Raw genomic sequence first — 24372 nt, forward strand, 5'->3', positions numbered from 1 at the left:
ATTTCAATGAAATTGTCAAGGCTTTTCCTTTTTCTTGGCGAATAAGGTGGGGAGGTAGCAGAATGCATGTGTGTTTCACAGAACCTTACTGTGACTTCAGCTTCACTAGTCCATTGCTAATTGCAAAGCAAAGGACCCCTGTAATTGAAGTAGAATGGAAATATGAGTACTACCAAGGACTAAGAAATGATATATTTTTAAAGGATGGTGGCTGGAGGGAAACCTCATGGTAGAAGCTGCTGAGAAATTTAGAAAAAGGAAAAAAAAGACCGTTAAACCAATGTTGTTAATTGCTTTGCATAGTGACAGCAATAGGTAAGTACAGCCCTGAGTGTGAATGATTGTTAGGTGAAAATATTCTTTTTTTAGGTTTGGTTTGGTGTTTTGTTTTGCTTTGATGTGTTTGTTTGTTTATTTGAGAGTGAAAGAGAGAGAGCACACAAGCAGTGGGGACAGAGGGAGAGAAAGAAGCAGACTCCCCACTGAGCAGGGAGCCCAATGTGGGGCTCTATCCCAGGATCACCAAGATCATGACCTGAGCCAAAGGCAAATGCTTAACTGACTGAGCCACCCAGGTGCCCCTAAGTGAAAATATTCTTAAGAATTAGAAATCTATGGGAAAAAAGCCACACTGTTCATATGCTAAAAGGAAAGATAGATTTATAGTTACCTAAGCAAGAGATGATATATTCTTTCCTAAACTATGTTGGTTGTTGCAACATCCAGGAAGGATTCTGAATATTCCAGGAGTTTCCTAAAAGGAGCAAGGCCATTTTGCTCAGTTCATTACTGTATAATGCCATGGCACATGGACTGATGCCAGAAAGTCTGATGGGCATTCCTAGCCCACCAAAAGGGATACATTGAGACTGCTTCAAGTGTAATTATCATACAAAAGGGTTGTTCCTCTGTTATTTTCGTCCTTGAATCTCAAGTTCGCCGATTTCCCTTTCCTAAAAATAAACACATTTTATTTCAAATAAAGTAGATGGATAACACTTGGATTGCTTATTCATTTGCTAACTTTCATCTCCACAGGGCATCAGGTACTGTTTACACAGCGCTAGACATTGCCACAGGACAAGAGGTGAGTGCTCACATTCAATCCTGATTTTTACTGTCCTTTCATTCATATTGATTACATTTCTTCTTTGATGGCAGCTATGCTTGACAACATGAGTGGCACTGGGTTGACATGGGGAATCTATTTCATTGATGTCCCAATTATCCGAAGTGGATGATTTACTCATGATTGACCAAAGAAAAGGGCATGGGTTTGCAGCACTGAGAAAGAGCCTATAAGATAAAGAATGTTCATGCCTTACCCTGTGTACCAAAAGAAAAAAAAAACAAAAAAAAATCCCATGGATGTGCGTGTTCAATGACTGTGACTCATTCTTGCATTTTAATCATCCTTCAGGTGGCCATAAAGCAGATGAACCTTCAACAGCAGCCCAAAAAGGAATTAATTATTAATGAAATTCTGGTCATGAGGGAAAATAAGAACCCCAATATTGTTAATTATTTAGATAGGTAAGTGCTTTCTCTCATCATGTACGGGTTTCCTTTATGCAATGTCATTTTCTTGACAATTATTTTATTTAGGATCCATTCGGGTGGCAGCCATTCTACAAATACTTCTCGAATGCTCACATCTACTGCTGAACTTTGCCCACACATCACACATTTGAAGACACATTTTATGGTCCTGCTTCTAAGCATGAGCAGCTTGTGTAATTTCCTTTTGAGGATTGTGACTCCGTGTTAGCAGGAAATAGACCGTTGCATATAGGGGAGAGCTGGGGTGTTTTAAACATTTCACCAAGTGATTGGAGCCAATGCAGTCTCTGGGTGTCTAAGTGAAGAAGGCTGGCTGCAACGGCCCCACTTTAATGGGTGCTTTGTGATTAGCTGACAGTGAGGTCTAGGGAATTGAGACTTTAATCTCAAACCTTTTTCCTGGACCAGGTAATTAATGTCTCTTTCATCAGTGGTATTAGCAGTGGGTTATAAATAGGCATTTAAAGAGAGCGCTAACTCTTCACTTGTGGTTAACATCTGTCTCATTCAATTTCAGTGTTTGTTTAGCACCACTGTGCTGTGTACTCTGGGGGGATATAAAGGAAATAAGACTAGGTCTCCAACCTCAATGAGCTTTAAAATCATGCTTTCTGTGTTTGTGCCAGGTGGACCAGAGAAAGGAAAGGGGGAGTGAAAACGAAACAAAACAAACCCAAAGAAACAAAAAGTAGTCAAATTTTACAGTCGAAATCTAAGTTTCATTAAAGTGCCATTTATGGGCTACCTGTAGTAGAGTGACTCTTCTCTGCTTTTTTAATTTTGTCAAAATTGTCTTCGTAAAAAAAATATAGATTTCTCAGATGCTTTCTTTACTAATAAGGTATAGCCTGTGAATTTTCATTTTTAATAGGCTTCCCAGGTGAATCTCACAAGTGCTGTAGTTTGAGCACATTGGATAGAAAGTATTGCTTCATATTGATGTGGAACTTAGGGCACAGTGGAATCATTGGGGTCATTCTGTTCACTGTAATTCCTCTCTTGCTGAGCAGGGGGAAAGAGAGACCTGATCATGCTGCTAATGTGCCTTAGGATGGTTCCAGATGTTTTGAATTTGCCCAGTTGTAGGGCTCTGATGACCTTCTCATGGTTGATCACCTGAGAGTATGTTCCTCAATAATTATGTAAACAGGGGCACCTGGGTGGCTCAGTGGTTGAGCATCTGCCTTTGGCTCAGGGCGTGAACCCTGGGTTCTGGGATCAAGTCCCACATCGGGCTCCCCGCAGGGAGCTTAATCTCCCTCTGCCTGTGTCTCTCCCTCTCTCTCTGAGTCTCTCATGAATAAATAAATAAATCTAAAAAAAATAATTACCTAAAGAAAATCTAAAAAAAAAATAATAATTACCTAAAGAAAATGAACCTGTCACTACTGATTTCTATTAGGACCAAGTCCTCAGCACAGTAAATCCATTGCAAACATGACTCTCTTTGATTCAGAAACTGCTTGAAAACATTTAAGTAATTAATTCAGTAACATCAAAAATAATGCTGAGATCTGAACAAATATCTTATAAATCTGTATGCCATGGGCCAGTTCAGTGCAAGAAATCAACACGATGGCTTGAGTTATCCAAAATGGCTAGTCACTGATCCTGTTCATTGAAAGTAGCTTTTACAGTGAAATGACTTCCTCCATGGTGCACAGTTATATATGACAATCCTTTGATTTTCATGCATATTGTCTTCTAATGCTAACAAAAGTTTCTTGATATCACTGTCATTGATATTTTCCTCCTGTTTTATGGTCAAATGCACATTAACGGCAAATTACCATCTTTAATGGGAATATGGGAGAGTCCTCACTTCTCAGACCTGAGTCAAAGTGTTTTTTATTCTTTTCTTATAGCTACTTAGTGGGTGACGAACTATGGGTAGTCATGGAATACTTGGCTGGTGGCTCTCTGACTGATGTGGTCACAGAGACCTGCATGGATGAAGGCCAGATAGCAGCTGTCTGCAGAGAGGTAAGAAAATCGAGCGTTTCTAGCTGGTGAGGACACAAAACTGGCAGTTCTTTCTCTCTGATTATCCAGAATGCGTGTGACATCTAAGTGACGATAGCACATCTTTTCTATGAACAAAAATTGGACAGCCTAACTTCAATTCACATCCTTTCCTCCTAGCTCTTCCCCACCCCTCCCTTCCCAGCCCATTGTTTATTTAATTCCTTTGCTCTGGTTCTTTTGAATTCTATTACACCATTCACTAGGTGCCGTATCTAAGCAAGCATGTTGGAGTCTCAGCGAACATGGGAAATAGTGATGGTGCTATGGAAGTTCTTCCTGATTTGGGGGATTTTTACATGATAATCATTTTGTCCTGCATGTGCATCATGAGCCATGTAAAATACAAAACTATTATTATCCCATCCTTTTTGAGAAGGTAATTTAAGCATGCATGATCTTCCCTGGGCCCAGATAGTAGTTGCTTTTCCAGTATAATCTGGACATCCCTCATAAGCCTCCTGTGGTTCTGAGTGTCTGTCTCTTGTCCCATAACAATGTCCTATCCCTAGTTTCAAGCTAAACTGAGGACATTTTATTATATTTTTTCCAATATTTAAAAACACGCTCCTCTTTGGAGTCTCATCTTGAGGAATTACCATCTACCCCATTCGTTGTGGTAAGGTTGTCTAGAGACTCTGACCCACTGAAACTTTAAAACCAATTACCGGAAGACAAAAATAAATAACTTCAGGTAGTCTGCTTGTTTTTTAATTTTAAATTGTTTGCTTAAATCTCCTCCTGCCTTGTTTCCCTCTTGTCCCCATTTCCTCCTGCCGAAACATGTACACGTATCCACCAAACATATATATTTTCTTTTCATGCAATGAATCAAACTTCTAATATGTAGGAGATCATTCTACCCGGAGCCTGTGGCTTCCATTTTGCACAATGCAAAGCCATTTCCAGGCAAGCTGCTAAAGCTACTTCATAGCCCAGAAGTGGTTCCCAACCATGGCCATCCATCAGAGGTAGCTTGGGGCACTCATTTTAAATGCAGATTCCTTGGTCCTTCTTTAGGCCTACCAAATCAAATATGGTGGAGGCAGAAGCTCACTGTGCCTGTACAGGATCAAACTGAATCCACACCCTCCAGATAATGAGGTCAAAGTATGATTATTAATTGGTTAGTTTGGCTGTATTAATGACTTAGTGCCAATTATTACACCCTCAATCTTCATGTCCTAGTCTGACTCGGGACTAAGTAAATGGTAACATGATTTCAAAATGATAAGACAACAGTAGTCTATTTTACTTGACAATGTAAAATTAAGCCTTTGCCCGAAATTCATCTAGAAATGAAACTTAAATTGTTTTAAATTCTTTGTGATATAATTAGAACTTGTTTTCTGATTCAACAGTGCCTCCAAGCTTTGGATTTTTTGCACTCAAACCAAGTGATCCATAGAGACATAAAGAGTGACAATATTCTTCTTGGGATGGATGGCTCTGTTAAATTGAGTAGGTATTTTGGTTCAGATGGTGTTTGAAAGAGTATCGGGGGATTTCTGCTCATTTCCTGTCTATCTTGAGAAGATAGTGCCTATTGAAAGTGATTGGTTTGAAAGCAGTTAGAGCCCAGTTTGAAGTAAAGAATTTTTTCTAATGCTGTGTTCCTGTAGATCGTGGCCTGATTCTGGGGGTTTAACATTTCAGAATTCCTAGGAACTTCTATCTGCTAGATGACAAACACATAACTAGAAAAACAAAAGATCCTATAAGTTGGAGGGAACAGTAATGGGGAGGGAACCAGATTGAGGACTAGTAAAAATGACATCACATTAATCAGTTATCTCAGACCTTTTTAAAATCAGGGCCACCTGAGGGATCAGGTAATAATAGATAGGAGCTAAGGAGGTGGGGAGGCTCAGTGTCTGACAGAGGAAGGTACGGCCACATCTGAAAGTGACCTACTGTGAAAAAATAATCTGAATTGATTGTAACTAATTTTTTCTTCTCTGCAGCTGATTTTGGGTTCTGTGCCCAGATCACCCCCGAGCAAAGTAAACGGAGCACTATGGTGGGAACTCCCTATTGGATGGCACCTGAGGTTGTAACTCGAAAGGCTTATGGTCCGAAAGTCGATATCTGGTCTCTGGGGATTATGGCAATTGAAATGGTGGAAGGTGAACCCCCTTACCTTAATGAAAATCCACTCAGGGTAAGTCAGAAGAAAACTCAAATACTTCATCCCCAGGAACCAAGCCAAGTGTCATTTCTCATCTCTACCGAAAGTTGCCAGAACGGGCTTTTTCCTGAGACAAGTGACATAGAAGCTCCAAGTTATGATTCTCCAAATTACTCTGAGTTATCCTCAATATCTTCTCAGGTGTTCCAGAAATTTTGTAAGTGCCCCGATATCAGAATTTCTAATGGCAGGGGTCTTTAAAATTCTTTAGTTCAGCTTTCTTAAAGCAAGATGTAGAGAAGAAAAGTATTTTTATCACATGCCATAGCTAAATGATCTATCTAGGAAACACTTGCTTTGTAATTACTTTAACAAAGTGAATAAATGCATTTCCAGGACACCTATAATTTTTAAATTAGATTTTTGTCTCATTGTCAGTAATGATTTATTAAACAGCAGCAATGCAGTGGGTATTGAATGGAGCGTGAGATAGACACAGCACAGCCTGGTGGAATCACAAAGTTAATTAGACCGTCTAGTAGAAAATGAATGGAAATAGTTTCTATTGGGTAACTTGATTTGCTACTGCGGAAACAGAGGTTTGATCCTTATGTGGTCTGGTTACCTCTGCCAAGAGAGAAGCTCCATGTCATAGCCTAACCCCCACCATCTTTATTCATAGATAAGCCATGGATTGGGAGAGTAAAGATTTTATTTATTTATTTATGAGACACACACACACAGAGAGAGAGAGAGAGAGAGAGAGAGAGAGAGGCAGAGACACAGGCAGAGGGAGAAGCAGGCTCCATGCAGAGAGCCCGACGTAGGACTTGATCCCAGGTCTCCAGGATCAGGCCCTGGGCTGAAGGCAGCGCTAAACCACTGAGCCACCCGGGCTGCCCTGGATTGGGAGAGTAAAAGGCAAAGGAGAATGGGGGAAATGTTTACTCAGCACAGAAGCGAGCCAGTACCTCTTTTGGGGTGCATTGCCTAAGCATGAGCCGGAAGCTGTGTCATATATTTAAAGGGCATCCCACTTCTGAAAAAGGAAATATGCACAGATTCACATTCTACTCTCAGGACACATGTAGCATGCCAGTGCCGAAGGCATCTCGCATATTGTTTGCATTATTACCACTGAGTCTCAAATTGAATTTTATCCTTAATATAAAAAGAATCGTCCTTGGGAAACGGTTTAGTGTTTACACGGTCAGCTTATACAATCTATATTCACACCAGATATATGTGGCTTTCTGAATATGTCAAGCAACCTACCCACAGATTATCTAGTTGTTTTCACAGTTGAACATTTTGCAATTGGGAGCTGCAGCCCCCATGGATGGAGAAGGGGACAGCCTCCTCCTAAGTCCTCTTTGCCACTTGGCCTCTTGTCCCAGTCCCTGTACTAATTAGGAAACAACAGATAGGACTGAATGCCCTAATGAATGCTACGGGCTATTGCTCTGGTCTCATGAAACAATCTGGAAGTGAGATGTGCACATTGATTAGCTGCCCTCGGGGCTGAGTGGAAAAGAAGGAACATTTTCCCACCGTTTATGGGTCAGCCCTCCATGAATTTAATCAAGCCCACCCCTGACCTATGGACCAAGCGCATCAGGATAATTACTGAGGCTTATCCTTATTGTTTAACCACCTTTGCCTATTAAGAAATAGCAGTGAAAGAACACATCAGACCTCTTCTTTCCATGGATTTCCTCCTCTAAGTCTTCGGAGTTTGGAGGCACTAAATGGATTACAACTATTTTGCTTTCTGCCTTCTAATGAGTAATTTACAACCTGAAAAATTTAAGTATTAAATAAATGGTGCTGTAAAGCAACTGGTCTCAGTAATGCATTTATTACCTTCTTCAGTTCCCCAATTACAATTGATCGCTCTTTAGCGGGGCTGTTAATTGTTAGAAAAAAAGGAAACAAGTTCTAATCTTTATAGGCATCTCCTAGCCTAGGATTAGAACTCATAATGAACAGCTTGTCTCTTAGAATCCACAGTCTTGTATCTAAACAAGTACTTGCAGATTAACAAGCCACCAGGTTCAGGAAGCCTACATTAAGGCTGTAAGAAAAAGACCTGTCAGAAAGACCACCCTGTTGAATTCCACTGATAAAGATTTAGTCTAACTTTGCTCATTACTCTCCGTGTGTGATCAACCTCCAGTGAATCAATCAACAAGCCCTTTCTCTCTGCTAGGCGCCCCAAGTACTTTCTTAGTTTTGGTCTCAGATATGTTTCCCTCGTGTTCACTTAAAGAAAACAGAGTCTCAGGCTTTATGTCCTTATTTGGGATTTGAAAAATGTAGTCATTGAACCCATAGAGGGAATGGAGAGAAAAAGATCTAACCTGAGCCTGTAAGGAGCCTCTGTTTTCTTGGATCCTGGTGACCAGGCTGTGTGTGGGGAAGTGGAAAGTTGCAGAGCTTCGGAAGAGGTATAAAAGAGAGGCAAGTTAGTCCTTCTTTCCTTGAAAACCTTCCAATGCTATCATCCACCCACCTCTTTGGGCTTTGGGGAGGAAAGAAAGAATTCAGTGGAAGGAAGACAACGCAGTAGAGGAGAGGGTCGCATGTTGTTGTGAAAAAATTCGGCCCATGCAGTCAGGTGGATCTGGGTGTGACTTGACTCCAGAACCTACAAGGTTTGTGACTTTCAGCAAGTCACTTAAAACCTTTATAAACCTGTTTTTCTTTTTTTTAATATTTTATTTATTTATTCATGAGAGACAGAGAGGCAGAGACACGGGCAGAAGGAGAAGCAAGCTCCCTGTGGGGAGCCCAAAAACGGGACTTGATCCCAGGACCCTAGGATCATGACCTGAGCCAAAAGCAGACATTCAACCACTGAGCCACCCAGACATCCTCCTATTTTTCCTTTGTATCAAATGAGGATAATACCTGTCTTGCAAAAACTAAAAACAAAAACAAAACAAAACAAAACAAAACAAAACTAAATAAAGCCATGCATGTAAATCACCTAGCACAGTGTCTAGCTCATTGTAGGAAATATGTATATATGTATATGTATATATATGTGTGTGTGTGTGTGTGTGGGTATATATATATATATATATATATATATATATATATATATATGGAGAGAGAGAGAGAGAGGGAGGGAGGGAGAGATTTATTATATGAAGAGAAGGGTGAGAAAAGAAAAAAAGGATCTGTGTAAAGGGAAATTGGATTCCCCACTTCTACTAAAGCTTCCCCTTCTCACTGGCTATACTCTGATCCCTGCAAAGAGTAGAGGGATCTGCAGCGTCCAGTAAAATTACAAGGAACAGGTAACACCGAACAGGACAGGTTAAAGGTGAAGATGGACTATACAGTTGAAGGCTGTTTGCCTTTCATTGTGGTTTTATGTGTGTGTCTTTTTTGTGTCCGTTGCAACTGAGCAAGCCCTTTGTGAATGCTGCCAGTTTAACATATCATTGATGCAAGGAATTAGCTACTCTCCCCGCTAGTTGTAAAGTGGTTGAGATTTTTTTAATGTAAATTGCTCTGTACTAATTTATCTAATTTGCTCATAAAATCCATTTTAAAGGTCATAGAGTTATTAGCTGTACTGATGTTATAAGTTTGGTACTCTTCCAGAGACAGAGAGGAGACAAGCTTCTTACTGTCCCCCACTGCCTGAAGTCTTTGCACTTAAAATAATTGGCCTTGAACATGTTGTTCTATAACCCATGGACATTTTTAGTGTGCTCTCCAATAATAAAGTGCCTTGTTCTTTCTGTCTGCCAAAGTGACCAGGGTTAAAATCCAACATCTCTTGTGGATATGCAAATCAGTGTTAGTGTTCTGCTCATCTCCCTAACCTTTTTGTTAGGTGGAGATATGTTTTCTAAAACCTGTGATTATAATGACCTGATTCTCAATAAAAAGGGATAATCATTTCCATAAAACGAATCTTTGTTTTTTTTTTCCACACCAAAACAGTGCCTCTTTATGAACTTCGCAGTCACACACAATGGAGCTGTTCTAGTCAATGGGTTTTGATGGAATCTGGCATTTGGGATATGTCTCACTGACATCTACTTAATGTCCCTACTGGATTATGGGTGGATCCCCTTTTTTATATGTACTTTTCCAAACCTTTATCCTAATTGAAAGGAACTTTCATGTTGTCTTTCTGACCTTGCTTTAAGCATTGATGAAACTGTAGCAAACATTGGATATTTGGAAGACAGTTACTGGTATTAATCAGAGACATCTGAATGCTCAAAACAGTAGCACAGTATGTGAACCACTGAGCCTGTACCAGTGGATCTACTCCTTGGTGTTGTACTGGAATCACCTCTGGAGCTTTAAGAACCAATGATGACAGGTTCCCACACCGAGGACTAAACCAGAAACAAGGCTCTATGGCACACCCTATCTAGAATGTTGTCTAGACTGGAAATGATTCTTCGGCAACCCTCTTTGAGCATGGTTGTTCAACCAGAAAAGACCACACTCTTATTCTGTCCATATACTCACACACATACATACATATTTATCACTCTGTTACAGTCTTGTTGAAATCCAGATGCACTCTATGGCATTTTCTGGCTTACCAGTCCAGTAACACTGTCAAAAAAGAAATGGCATTATCTCAGCATGGACATCCATGAGATACTATTTCGTTTTCAATTTTACTTCTCCTTAAAAAAAAAAATGGAGTTTACCATTAAAACGTGCTAACCGCTGAGTACATAGCACATATTGGTGATAATAAAGCTGTCAGTCTGGCTATTCGTGATTAGGTGTGCGTGACCTGTATGACCAGAGAGAAGGGAAGGCAGGAATCTAACATCAGCCCTGCTGTCTACACTACCGAGGCTTCTTATTCTCCCTTTCCCCACACTTAAAGCACTACACAAATGTTAGTTACTACTATAGAACTAAGGAAATTCTGATTAGCTTATATGTCTAGGGAAGGAAGTTAAGCAGAAGAGAATCTCCAGCAACTAAAAAACAGCAACTGAGAGCCAAAGTGCTCCTAGCTCCTCCAACCACTGGAACCTGTGTTGTGGATTGGAATGTCTGGGTTTGATGGCGCGTGCTCATTTGGAATTAAAGTCAGACATAAACTTCCTGAGCGCCAGAGAAGCAAGCATACTTTGCTAGCACTCAGTCAATATTGTTTTGAATGTATTTCAGGAAGAGCTGGGAGCATTCCCTTCTTTTTCCATAAACCACTATGGAACAGCAAGGTTTATTGATGGTTTGTTGACACTCCTCCTACTTTGAGGGCAAACCTATGCCTGGAAGGAGGGGCAGTTGGGACAACTGCAACTAAAATAATTATAGAACAGTAACAAGGCTTCTTTTTAATCAGAAAAAAATATTGCCTGTCAAAGGATAGACAGCTCTTAAGAATCATTGGTTGTCAGGAATTTAGCATAGGAAAATGGGACCCAGCCATAGGAAAGCTGCAAGTCTCATTTAGATTGTAATTCAGAAGCAGACAGTTCAAACTGGTGAGTTACGACCCAGAAGACAGCCAAAGAAGAAATTGATTCCACAGCAATCTAAAACCTGAGACTCTGACCAGGCAAAGAGGAGGGAAAGAAAGATTAGAAATGTGGTGGAATTGTTGTTGGCCTACTGTTGGCCAAGACTAATTATGCCCTTATCCTAATATCATCTTATCATTTCTCAGTATCCTTAAAGCATGACTTGGGAATAAGCCAATGATGCATATGCCTATTGCCCTAATGGGTACCAGACCTATAACTACGTAGTTAAGTCCCTAGAAATCACAGTCCCTTCTAAATAGACAAATACAGAGTGTGATGATGGGCATTTGCCTCGTGAAATGCCCACTGGCATGTCTTATCCTATGGCTTTTCAAATCTGTGTTTTTGCCAATGAAAAATGGCTTCACCAAGAAAATCAGGGTTTTCTTGGTACCTAAAGATCCTTTCTAACCTTTGTCATCATTTGGAAATACACATTTTCCAACCTGGTTACAGCATGATTTTAGAAGACCCTTTGCATTCTGATAAAAGGGTACTCTGAGATGTCTTATGTGAGCCTCACAGCAGAGAAAGTTTAACATGATGAAGGCTGTCTTACCTCTGTAGCTGGGAGAGGCAAAGTGCTAACATTATCCCAAGAACCAGGCTGATCTTTTTGCTGCTTCTTATCCCTTCCTTCCTTCCCTCCCTCCCTCCCTCCCTCCACCTCTTCCTCTTCTTTTTCTTCCTCCTCTTCCCCTTCTCCTCCTTTTCCTCCTCCTCCTTCTGTAAGGAATCGCCCCAGTGCTTAGATAGCAAAATTCATCATGGCTTTTCATCCAGGAGTGGCCAGTAAATGTGAGAGGATGAGACAAAGAGCTTTCTATCATCTCTACCAGCTGTATACATTATGTGAATTGAAGAGTGAATTCTACTCCCTGGTCTGCCAGTTTGGAATTCCATGGCCTTGCATAGGTTACTTCTTGCTGAGCCTCCACCTCCTTATTACTTCAAACAAGTGGAAGTTGTTGAGATTATTGGTTGCCAGTGGAATTCACAAAGCCCTAGAATTCTATGGAGTGTCTTGGGCTTAAAGAACCCAAGGGGGAAGTCACATGGCTCTTGATTCCACCAGAACAGGTCCTCTTTAATTAGCTTTTTCTGTTGGGCTTCCACATGAGCATTACTTAAGTAAAAGGAGAAACTTGTGGATCTCTAACTCTGTGTTCTTAGGCTATAAATAGGCTATGGCCTTCCTTGAGTGCCAAAAGAGCCATGATTTGAGCGTGTGTTGTCTTTAGGAGTGCTTTCAGGGAAATAATCTTCAGGAAGCATCTCAGAGATGTCTTTTTCATTATCTCCTGACTAAATCTGTATCCCAGAAAGAAGGGGGAGATTCCCCCTTTTCCTACCAAGCAAAGATACTTGATCATGATGTGAATGAAACCTGCTGCATGTAGAACCAGGCTTCCCCACTCTGATAGGACTCTTGGGGAGAAACCTGGAAAAAGCACTGCAGTGATAGAACTGCTGCAGGGATCCGTAGTCTACACTCTGGGATCTTTTCTGAGTCTATACCTTCCCTCATCCCCACTTCCAGATCCCCTCTGATACTCAACCTTGGGTTGCTGTCTGGGGTGCCCAGGGTTTCATTCTGAGCACACAGAGCCTGCTCCACGTTTCTTGACAAGCACTATTAATCCTGAGAGATTAAAGTGAGCAAATCCATTGTCAGAGTCATCTGGTCTTTATTTTCTGGCAGTGGCCAGTCCTTTATGTTTGAAAAGGGTGCTCTAAAGCTAGGCTGACACCTAATCAGTCAGTGGTACCTAATTACTCTTTGCCATCAACCTGTAAGGAGCTAGATCTGTAATAGGTTCATTTTAAATGACTTTTTAAGGATTAAACAACAACAAGAACCCCTCCCCCTGCACTGCTTTTTGGTGACAGATGAGAACTACTATGCAAGACAAGTAGGGAATAAAATTATCCCATGCTGCTTATTCAGTTGTCACACTGGACTGTTGGGACAAATAAGTCAACATGTGAAAGAAAACATTAGTTACAGTAACTTCTTTTTGCACATTTAGTCCCATTCCCTTTCTTCTTAAAAAGAAAGAAAAGTCAGGGCCTTTCATGAAATCCATAAACACATCAGAGGCGGCAGGACACTCTGGCCTCTGACCTCTGAAATCTCAGGTCACAAGTAAACTAAGCCATAAGGCGTCAAGTCACTAGTTGCCAAATCACTCTCATAAAACACTCAAAAGTAGTTGGAAATTCTAAAATGAGAAAGGAACCAGGACAACAGGAGGTTGCAGGCAACAACCTGAGTACAAGCTGCCTATAAACTCTCAGACATAGACATGGGGGAATATATTGTGAAACCCTTAAACTAGGGTCTTGCTCTTGTTCCCCATTTCCAAACAAGTGGAGAACGATTGACCTCAGGAGGGTCTGTTTCCCCTGTAGTGGTAGAGGTGAAGTTGCTCACTGTGCCTCATTGAAGAGCCCTTGTCTGCCCCTGCTAGGAGAATTCCTTCCTCAGAGACTGGGAACAGTGTGAGGCGATATTTGCAGTGGTCGAGAGCACAGACTCTGGACTCACATTCCCTGGATTCAGATATTGACTTCCCCCTTGCTAGTTGTGCAATACTGGACAAAGTTACATTAATTCCACAGCCCTCAGTTCCTTCATCTGTCCATTGGGGGTCATAATCAAGTCTACCTCAGGGGATTGTCATATGGATTAGGTCACCTAATAGTAATCACCAAATAAATGTTCACTATTAATACTTTCCATGGACATAGTATTTCTAGAGATACTGAGACACAGTTGAATAGCTCTCTTGGTCTTATTGGTTACATTGTTTTGTTAAATAGATTTTTGTTGGCGAGGTTGGGAACCTGTTCACCATGTATAACACAATTTCCATGGGAAAATTGTTTTGGGTCCCAAATACTAAACCTCAAAAGAAATGTTTGTGCCACACCCTATTGTCTTTGTAAATTGAGTCTTTATATCAGTGCTGGGGCCTCTCATGGTTACTAACACATTGCCATTTAAGCCCTCTGGTTTGTTTTCTAGCATCTTAATCCAAACTTTATAAAGTGTTATAATGAACTTAAGTCACAAACTGAAGCTTTTTAATTAAATGGTTAGTCCTGTTGCAAAACTGCCTTAATGAAAATTTATTGGGCACATATGGATTGTTTGGGGACCTCTTTGGAGAAATGTGGTAACTTCTAAGATGACTGCATTGATCTTTTTTAACTGAGGAAATTGCCAATAAGGTAAATTGAATTATTCCTTCAACTGGGTAGAGTAGTTTTTCTTGGAGTACTTAGGTAAATTTTAGTTGCACATCAGGGTCAGCAAAAATTGTGATTTTTTTATGTTACCGCCACAAGATTTAGTTATTATTCCAAATCCCAGAACATAAGGGGTGCCTGGGCGGCTCAGTCAGTTGGGCGTCTGACTCTTGGTTTCAGCTCAGGTCATGATCTCAGGGTCGTGAGTTCGAGCCCCATGTCAGGCTCCCTGCTCAGTGGGGAATTTACTGGAGATCCTCTCTCTCCCTCTCTCTGCCCCTCCTGCTGGTGTGTGCTCTCTCTCTCTCTCTAATAAATAAATATATAAAATCTTTAAAAAAATTCCAAAACTTCAGAAACTTCTAGGTAATTTGAATATCACCATGAAGAAAGTCACATTTTGCCCCAAGGTGGACTTTCTAACATTATAAACAAGGTCAGTAGGTCACAGGGCCTGCATTTCCTCATCGGAGGAATCAAACGGACCTTGGTTAATGATGTAGCAAAAGATTAATCAAGAGCGCCTTTCCCCTGCAAGATTGGTCAGAGGAGTCTCCATTTCTGAACTATGTTTCAAGTTCCAGAGACCATCATTCCCTCCCATTTCCCTCCCATTTACCATGTTATGGCCACCTTTTTCCAGTTTTCCCTCCCTTTGATGTCATCCTCTTCCATAGTTTGTTCCTGGAGCTCTTTTCCTTCTGCCACACCGAGGGGTGGGCATCAGAAGTTACCATGTGCCAGGAAAGGTGTTTTGCTCATTCTTTGTGTATCTTTTTTTTAAAGATTTTATTTTATTTATTCATAGAGACACTCAGAGACAGGCAGAGACATAGGCAGAGTGAGAAGCAGATTCCCGGCGGGGAACCTGATGTGAGACTTGTTCCCAGGACCGTGGGATCATGACCTGAGCCGAAGGCAGACGCTCAACCATTGAGCCACCCAGGCGTCCCCTGTATATCTTCTTTTTTTTATTATTTTTTTAAAATTTTTATTTATGATAGTCACACACAGAGAGAGAGAGAGGCAGAGACATAGGCAGAGGGAGAAGCAGGCTCCATGCACCGGGAGCCCGACGTGGGATTCGATCCTAGGTCTCCAGGATCGCGCCCTGGGCCAAAGGCAGGTGCTAAACCACTGCGCCACCCAGGGATCCCCCCTGTATATCTTCTTATATGTTTAATACTTCACTTTAGGCTCTGAGATTTACTACTCTGTGTATCCAAGTCTGTGATATTCCCAGCTCAGTTAAATTGATTCACACATTTAGGCTCTCATCTCATTCAGTAACAAACATGTTTACTGGGGACCCGTGTGGGGCCAGTGGCCGTAAAATCCAGAGATGCCCATGACACAATCCTCCCTTCACAGTCCAGGAAGGCAGGCCTAGAAACAGGCAACAGGTGTTCCCAATACAATGTGAAAATAGATGTCTGAACAAACAGCCACGGTGGCTCAAAGGAGGCATTGGCTAACTCTCCCAAGCAGGGTAACCCACTGTCCTGGTTTGCTTGGCTTCCATACTAAAAGCTAGAACAGTCCCCAGAAAACCAAGGCGGTTGGTCGCCCTGTCTGGAGAGATGGAGAAGGCCTTAAAGAGGAAATGCCATGTAAACTAGAGCTTAAAAGGCAAGCAGGAGTCCACCAGGCACTAAAGGGAAGTGGGGCCAGCAGATTTAACACTAGAGTGAAATTGGCTTGAGCAGTTTGTGAGTTTCAGCCGTTGTGTAGGTACATGGGGGCAGGGGAAGAGGGGCACCCAGTGAGGACTACAAAGCTAACAACGGGCCCCAATCATGGAGGACTGTACATGCCATGCCCAGGGATCATCACTGTGCCCTGTGGCCCACTGGTTTTCAGACGACTGCAGCGAGCCCCCGGTTCAAATGAAACCTTGCTTGGAAGCATGGAGAAATAGAGAAAAAAGAAAAAAGAAACATGTCTCTAATTGAAACAGATAGGTGTGGGCGCAGGCTCTCAGAGTCTACGTGTATCTCGCTGTCCTGCTGCTTTTCCTTCTCAGCTGCCCTTGAGGGGATTGAAGAGGGAGTCCAATTTGCAAACCACATGCGTGGATTACAGGGGAGCCAACAAAAAGCTCTGATCTAACCGCCAGCTCATTTCCTTTCAGTTTTCCCTAACTCAAATAAAACCAAAATGTGATCCTTCACGCCTAGATCTATTTTCCTTGATCTTTCTTCATGCAAGACTTGACTTTTTTAGTAAAACACTTTCTGCCGTGATTGTTGTACTGGCTGTAACTGTATTTGTCTCCCATTAGCAGGGCAGTGGGTAGCAATTTTCTTTTTACAAAGATAGTCCCCAGCTTACACACAGGACGTGTTCCATAAGTTCATTTTTAAGTTAATCATTTGGAACTCAGAGTGCATTTTCCCATAGAAGCTGCATTATGTGTGGTGATTAGGTTCCCAGGCCACTTCCACAAAGGCCAGTTTAGCCCCTAATATAACTGAAAGTGTGGATTTTTTGCAATGGAAATTAGTTGGAAATAATACTGTTGCAATTAAAACGAAAACAATGGCTGGAAAAAAAATCGTCTGGGTTTTTGTTTCCCTCAAGGGGTAGTACTTGATGAAAAGCAGGTTTAATCCTCTGAAGACAAAAAGACATACATGAGGATTTCTGTGTAAGTTTGGCATACATAGCTTTTTACATTTATTTTTTAAGTAATGTTTTGGAGGTGTTTTTTTTTTTTAAGTAAAAAAGCAGTCATATCCATTGTAGAAAATTTGGAAAATCGAAAAATATGCTTGAAAAATGAAGTCACGAGTAATCCTGCCACCCAGAGAGAACCACTGTTAACATACTGGTGCGTTTCCTTTCAACCTTTTCCTGAGTCTGTGTATTTTTGTAATCGAGCCAGCAGATTTAACTGTGGTATATGCCACAGGATGCACTACTCTGCAGCCTTTAAAATGACATTTCTGAAGAACTTGGTAAAACATCAAACAATATTTATGATCTAGTGTTGAGTACAAGGCAGTGGTGCGTTATACCTAGATGGGGGGTAAGGGCATGTAAGCAAATCGGCACTAATCAACCAGGCAGGAGTCCTCTTGTTAGGCTACCGATTGAGACCCCTGCCTCCTCCAAACATCAGTCCCACCCCCCAACAAACACCAGATTTATTCTTTTTGTAGAAATTTGGAAGAGGACATCCATTCTCTCTGAAGTGCTGTAGAGGTTCATGGCACTGGCTCCTTACGCTGATTCCCCTTCAGATTACAGAGCTTTCTGCTCCCTTGCCTCCATGCATCACCAGCCCTACTCAGGCTGCACAGCTATGATGAAGGTCATTTGTATATTACTAAATGGAATGGAAAGAGGGGCATGCATTTCCTGAGGTAATGAGGCATGAACTAAAGAGAGGTGAGGAGGATTATGCATACTCATGAGCAATGAGATTACGTGGAGGAGAATGTTTTGAGCCACAATGGTGAAAGGAAGTTGGGGAAATGAAAGCACTAAGCATCCAGGCAGATCCAGGGAGCGTGGAAAGGGAGCAAAGAGGTGTGTGTGTGTGTGTGTGTGTGTGTGTGTGCGCGCGTGTGCGTGCTTAGGACTGGGTTTGTCTACAGAGCAGAAAAAAAGTAAGCAAAGGACAGTGAGCATGGTGGAATTGTGGCCAACGGAAATAAGAGTTTTAGGAGACAGCAAATGTAAGGCGCGCAGTGAGCAATTTTCTTAAGGGAACAAAGACGGTTTGTAAGGACAGGTGCTTCAAGCACTAATCATCCAAGAACTAAAACACCCTGTTTGAACTTAATATAATGTATCTGCTGTGATTGTGCACCATTTGATTTCAGCCTGATTGATGATTTCCAAAAAGCAATTTATAAGCACATTCCTTTTTCATACTGGTTGGGGTTTTTTGTGCTGTTTGTTTGTTTGTTTGTTTGTTTTAAGGCAAGGCTAGATGTGCAAGTTACTTTTATTTTGGCATGGAAGTCCCAATAGCTGTCCTATGCATCTGCTGTTCAGCAATGACGGAATTGAAAATCAGATAGTAGTGAGGGGTAGTGAGAAAGAAGGTGTTAGTTTGAAGGGGGTTGTAATATACATGTAGGGTTTTTTTTTTTAATGTACTGGGGGAAAACCCAGAAAGTTTCATTGCACTCCATAGAAACATGTAGCACTGAAATTCTCACCATCACCACGTAAGAGAATTTCACTCTTTGGGATTCTGTGTATATCATGTCTGGTGAACTGACAATGTAGAGATTCTGGGTTAAGTGGGCCACAAGTCGTTGGCTAGTGGTTCTCAGTATTGGCTATAAATTGGGATCTCCTGGGGACCTTAAACAATACCAATGCCTGCCTTCCACCCCCAGATATTTTCACTTAATTGGTTTGGGGTGGGAGGTGAGAACTGGGCACATGGATCTTTTAAATCTCCCCAGGTGATTTCTGTGTGCAAGCAAGTCTGAGAACCTCTAGTTTGGTCCATTGCTTTAATTACCCAGGTGGATTAAACTGGTTCTCAAAGTGTGGTCCTGGAACCAGTAGCTTCAGCATTAACAGGGAACTTGCTTGAATGCAAATTCTTTGGGCCCCTTCCAGATTTACTAACTCAGAAACTCTGGGGGTGATCTAGAAATCTGTTGCATGTGAGAGGTTGACAGCCACTGGATTTTTTTTTTTTAATTTTTTTTTTTAATATTTTTTTATTTATTTATGATAGTCATAGTCACAGAGAGACAGAGAGAGAGGCAGAGACACAGGCAGAGGGAGAAGCAGGCTCCATGCACCGGGAGCCCGACGTGGGATTCGATCCCGGGTCTCCAGGATCGCGCCCTGGGCCAAAGGCAGGCGCCAAACCGCTGCGCCACCCAGGGATCCCGACAGCCACTGGATTAAGCAGCCCTTCCTAACTCTCTTTTATTGAAGTTCTATTTGCCAACATATAGTCTAACCCCCTCTTAAGTACACCTGTGGAAGTTTCTAGGCAAGAGAGATTTCCCTACCAGCTGATGAAAACTGGTCCAGGAAAGGACTTTGATAGAAATATTTATAATAATTATAGTAGGAGCCATGGTGGGCCAAGGGAAAAGGAGTTGTGGGGGGTAATAATTTGCTACAAAGCCCAAGCAAGTTCAGGAGAGAGCATGTCTTCATAACAGGGGGTTGGTCACCTAGACAGACATAACACTGGTGGCAGTACCCATAGGGAAAACTCCTACTTATTACTTCAAAACTGTGTTCAGGTACCAGCCTCCTCTGTGAGGTTTCCTCTGAGCTCTAGGGTAAATTACTTCCTCCTTGTATTTACTTAACACTGGCTCTATCCCTCCATTAGCTCTTGTCCCACTGTATTGTAGCTACTTATGTCTCACTCCCTCACTAAATTGTGTGATCTTTGAAAGCAGGACATTCTCTTATTCATCTTTGGGTCTCCAGTCTCTAATACAATACCTGATACATAATGCACTTAGAATTGTATTGTTCCCTTAGAGGAGGAGGCATGAGGAATGGCCACCTTCTTTTTTTTTTTTCCTCTCATGAGCCTTCAAAAGATGGGTTTACCTTTGTGAATTCACCAGGGACCTGGGGCTAGCTCTTGCCATGGAGGCCCTAGATTCTGTCAGCACACAATGACCCAGTCGAGGTCTCTCAGTGGTGGCCTTACAGAACAAAGATCTCAGAGATATATTTGCTACTGGTTCTTTTACAGAAGGCTACATAATCATCATCAGGTTCCAAGACTACCAATGTCAACTTTTCACATATTTTCTCTCCACATAGGTAGACCTTCATGGGAAATCTACTCAGGGATACACCTGCCACAGGACAAAAGTACTTGAGTCCTTGGGTCTCACAGGTTACTTCTTATCCAGGCCCTACCATCCTCTGGTTCTTTGTGCTTCTCTAATTCTATAATGTATTCTGTTCATGACTGATCTGCTCCCAGATATTCATCAAACAAGATGAACACTTAGTAAATTACAATCACTTTTGTAAGCGCACCTTCTGGAGGTTGTACTCAGGTCAGTGTGATTGGGTGTATGCATGTTCTCCAAGTCTTCAGAGTCACAGATTCACAGACAATCCCTAGGCTTAATTTCCTAGGTGGTTAATCATGCACTCATTATAAATGGACTTTTCCGTACTTAACTGTCAAAGGACAACCTTATGACTTTATTACCAAGTTTTTCTGGGTGGGGCCCCTCAATCTCACCTCAGTTACTGCCGAGAGGAATGACTTCTAAATGTTATAGAAACTTTGAAATGTATGTTAGTGTCATTCTATAAAATGGAATTTTGAAGACCCAGGGTATAAACTGGAAGAAACTGGAGCTGTACCTTCTGTGCCAACTCACGATCCTAATTTGTATGCACTGAATGGATTTTTCTGTTTTTTTTTTCTTTTTATCTTTTCTGTAGGCATTATATCTGATAGCCACTAATGGAACCCCAGAGCTCCAGAATCCTGAGAGACTGTCAGCTGTGTTCCGTGACTTTTTAAATCGCTGTCTTGAGATGGATGTGGACAGGCGAGGATCTGCCAAGGAGCTTTTGCAGGTGAAAATAAAATAGGATGATTTCACAGAGAGAGTGATTATATTGAGCTTTTCCATCTCAGCGTGTGACAGTAAGAGTCTAGCTGTGTCAAGAGATGTCTAGTTCAAGTTGGGCTGTAACCCATTTGATTCTAGACTGCAGGCACATAAGTATAGGCATGCATCTAATACATGATTGACTGGCATGTTGCCCTTTTTCTGAGAAGTTGGCGGTTTAATCTATAAATCTCTTTTGTTCTTCCTGGAGTCTTATTTTGCGAGGAAAAAGAAAACTGTGAACCTCTGGTGTTGCTGTTTTGTTCTAAACTTTACTTGTGCCCCTGGATGTTGTGTGCAGGTGCTCTTGGCCGGAGGTAATTCTCTACATAACTATGCAATTATTTCCATGGCATTTGCTACTCTAATGCTTTACTGGTCAAAGCCCCTTTGCTTGTGATGCCAAATGGCAGGCACCTGCTTGCCTGGGTGAGTACCATCCAGTGGTGAGTGCCTCTGTAACCATTTGTCCTTTTCATGGCTCTCAGGGATTAGTCTATCTGATGATCATTAGTACCAATGGTGGACCACATTCTTTACACACATTATTTCATTGAATTCTTTAAACAACTCTATAGGGTAGGTGTGATTATCTCCTGTTACAGATGTAGAAATTGAGGCTTACACAGCCATCGAGTGACAGAATTGAGATCTGAGCCCTAGATTGTCTGACTCTCCCCCACACAAACACACAAACCAATTTAGAGACAAAAATATATACTTCTATTGATAAAGTAACACATGCCTGGGACTACACATACAACTTCAGTGCTGAGGACTGTTTCTCGGGGACGTGTATCAAGCCCTGTAACATCTAAGAAAAGTGACTTTGAACACTTAATCCAGTTAAACAAAAGGTGCAACATTTGGTTATCTAGTGTGGTACCCACAGACTCAGTCTGCTCCAGGCAAAAAAGAAAGAAAGAAAATAATTCCTGTTGCTCCTGAACCCCCCCTCCAGAGATGGAGAGCTACACCCTAGTCAAAATACCCCACCCCAACCCAAATCACTCCTGGGATAAACTGATTTCCAGGAATCAAAGAGACTACACCTCCCTTTTCTGCTGTGAGCATTTCACAGGCTTCCCTAGGGCTTAGAATTTCAAATCTGCAATGGTTCTTTGGTAATCCTCGATTTAACCCAGTTTCAAATTACAGATGAAAAACCTGAACTTTGGAGTGCCTCGCTCCCACATCTCTTCACCCCTCCCACCACCCACGTACACATCCTGATACACATTCCAAGGATAAGTGATGAGACGGGTTCTCAATGTAGCTATACAGCTAGGTAGATCATTAACTCAGCTACCTAGTTGCTTCCTTCCCTGACAGTTCTTTGATCTAAAGCAGTCAGATAAGTAACGCAAAACTATATTTGGAGTCTAAATTGAATCATTTATTTGTTGCCTCTTTTCATTTTACACATTACCAATATCCTGCATATTGCCTGAAGTCCATATAATGCTATTCTCTGACTCTAGCCTATAACTGCCCATATCAGGGGCTAGAAAATAGAGGGATGCATGACATTCACCCCCTACACACACACACACCCAGAAGGCTTGAGAAAAGACACAGGTCTTCAGTATTTATGTGTATTTCTGTATGGCCCAAGTCAAGTCTCTGTCCATCGATTGATATATTTTTGAGCAACTTCTGTTTGCAAGGCTCACTACAGTGGGTGATACAGACCTTAGAGGCATGATTCCTACTCTCCAAAAGTTTACAATGTCCTTGGGTATGTGGCAGAAATAACCACAGGGTGTTTTAAAGACTCATTCAAACCAAGTGGCTATTCAAACAATAAATGCCATGGTTGATTAGAGAAATGTTCCTATGAGTTGTGGTGATCAGAACCTATCTGCAAACAGGAAAGAGTTGTTCTGAGTCTTGAAGGACAGAGCAGGTTTAACTGGTTGAGACAAACAGGGGAAGGGATTTCAGATGGAAGGATTATAGTGTGAGCAAAGCCATGAAGGCAAAGTTTAAGTGAACAGAAAATAAAGCAGACAGCCGAAGTAAACACATCCAGTCAAGAGGCTGTAAGAGATAGGGTCATAGAGGGCCTTGAACACCAGGCTATAGAATTGGGGCTGTAGCCAGTGGGGAAACCCTGACCATATCTGAGCGACACATGGTGATAGTTTTGCTTAGGAAGGTGAATCTGGTGGTATGCAATAAGAATTAGCAACAGGAAAAAATGGGAGCAGGAAGATCAGGGAGAATTTATGGTTATAGTTGAGGGTTTGGTGATTAGCCCTGAAGCAGGGAAGGCAAGAGATAATGGTAGAAGGCATTGAGAAGAAAGGACTTGGTAGCTGCTTACATGTAGAATATAAGAGAGAAGAAGACAAAAGTAATTTCAGAATATCAAACCAATGGCAGCATGTAGGAAAAGCAGAAATGATGAAGGATAATACACTGGTTAACATTTCTTTGCCTCTGTGTAGCTTACAAGGAACTGTCACCTCGCCTAACCATTATAATAAGGAGAGGAGAGACTTGAACGTAGGTGCACAGATTCCAAAGCCTCTGCAGCTTACATCACACAAGAGTACCCTATTTGGGAGACTTTTTAACATAGCTCTTTAAATGTTGGACTCAAGCGGACAGAAGGACATTCAGAAGGAAATACCCAGCAGGCAATTGGAGAAATAGGAGCAGACTTCAGGGAAGACATCAGGTCATACCATATTGGTTTGGGAGTCATCCCCATAAAGCTGATGAAAGGTCCAAACCATGAAAGAAAGTGAGCTCTCAAAAAAAAAAGTGAGCTCTCAGAGGAATTAAGTTAGAAAAAGAACATAATGAGTACTGAGTGCTGGGATCTGGGAGGTGGGAAGAGGAAAGGGAAGCAGGGAAGAAGATAGAAGGGGAGGAGTCGGTGAGCATACATGTGGAAAAGAACCAGGATGGGAGAATATTACAGGCCCCCAATGAGGAAAACATTTCAGAAAAGGAAGGGATATCCATTTACGTTAAGTACTACAGAGGAGCCAAAAGAGAAATGGTGGAGGTGCAGCTACCGGGTTTAGCAGTTGAGAAACCATTGGCTTCAGGGTCAGAGGCCACCAAAGACACGTTTTCAAGCACAAGAGCTGCTCCAGATAAATGCATTTGTTTGAGAAAATCAGAAAATGAGACTGTTTACAAACATAGTGACCCCTACTCTGAGTTCCTGGCTCTGCCAGTCAGCGGCCAGAGGATTTCATGACACCGAATGACAAGGACATCTGAAGGCCAAAAGCTGGCACCATTTTTAATCAAGTTGTGTTTAATTGGCTGCTCAAGGTACACATTTGAATGAAAAAGGGCT

At 41.7% G+C, this 24372-nt stretch overlaps 1 protein-coding gene across 17 annotated transcripts in view; it reads left to right on the top strand.

The window, feature by feature from the left end:
• Positions 1 to 24372, top strand: part of PAK3 (p21 (RAC1) activated kinase 3) — a 571264-nt gene that overhangs the window by 540156 nt on the left and 6736 nt on the right. For 14 of the 17 annotated variants that reach the window (XM_049107809.1, XM_049107808.1, XM_035711477.2 and 11 more), the window contains 7 exons: positions 1039 to 1087; positions 1421 to 1533; positions 3426 to 3543; positions 4944 to 5043; positions 5547 to 5743; positions 20884 to 21021; positions 21358 to 21485. In XM_049107809.1, coding sequence (XP_048963766.1) covers positions 1039 to 1087; positions 1421 to 1533; positions 3426 to 3543; positions 4944 to 5043; positions 5547 to 5743; positions 20884 to 21021; positions 21358 to 21456 — 814 coding nt within the window. In that variant the 3' untranslated portion in view covers positions 21457 to 21485. The remainder of the gene's footprint in view (positions 1 to 1038; positions 1088 to 1420; positions 1534 to 3425; positions 3544 to 4943; positions 5044 to 5546; positions 5744 to 20883; positions 21022 to 21357; positions 21486 to 24372) is intronic. The other 3 variants (XM_025431422.3, XM_025431424.3, XM_025431426.3) reach the window with 1 other exon arrangement.

Source organism: Canis lupus, chromosome X (assembly GCF_003254725.2).
Source record: "Canis lupus dingo isolate Sandy chromosome X, ASM325472v2, whole genome shotgun sequence".
In the NCBI taxonomy this organism is placed as follows: Eukaryota; Metazoa; Chordata; class Mammalia; order Carnivora; family Canidae; genus Canis; species Canis lupus.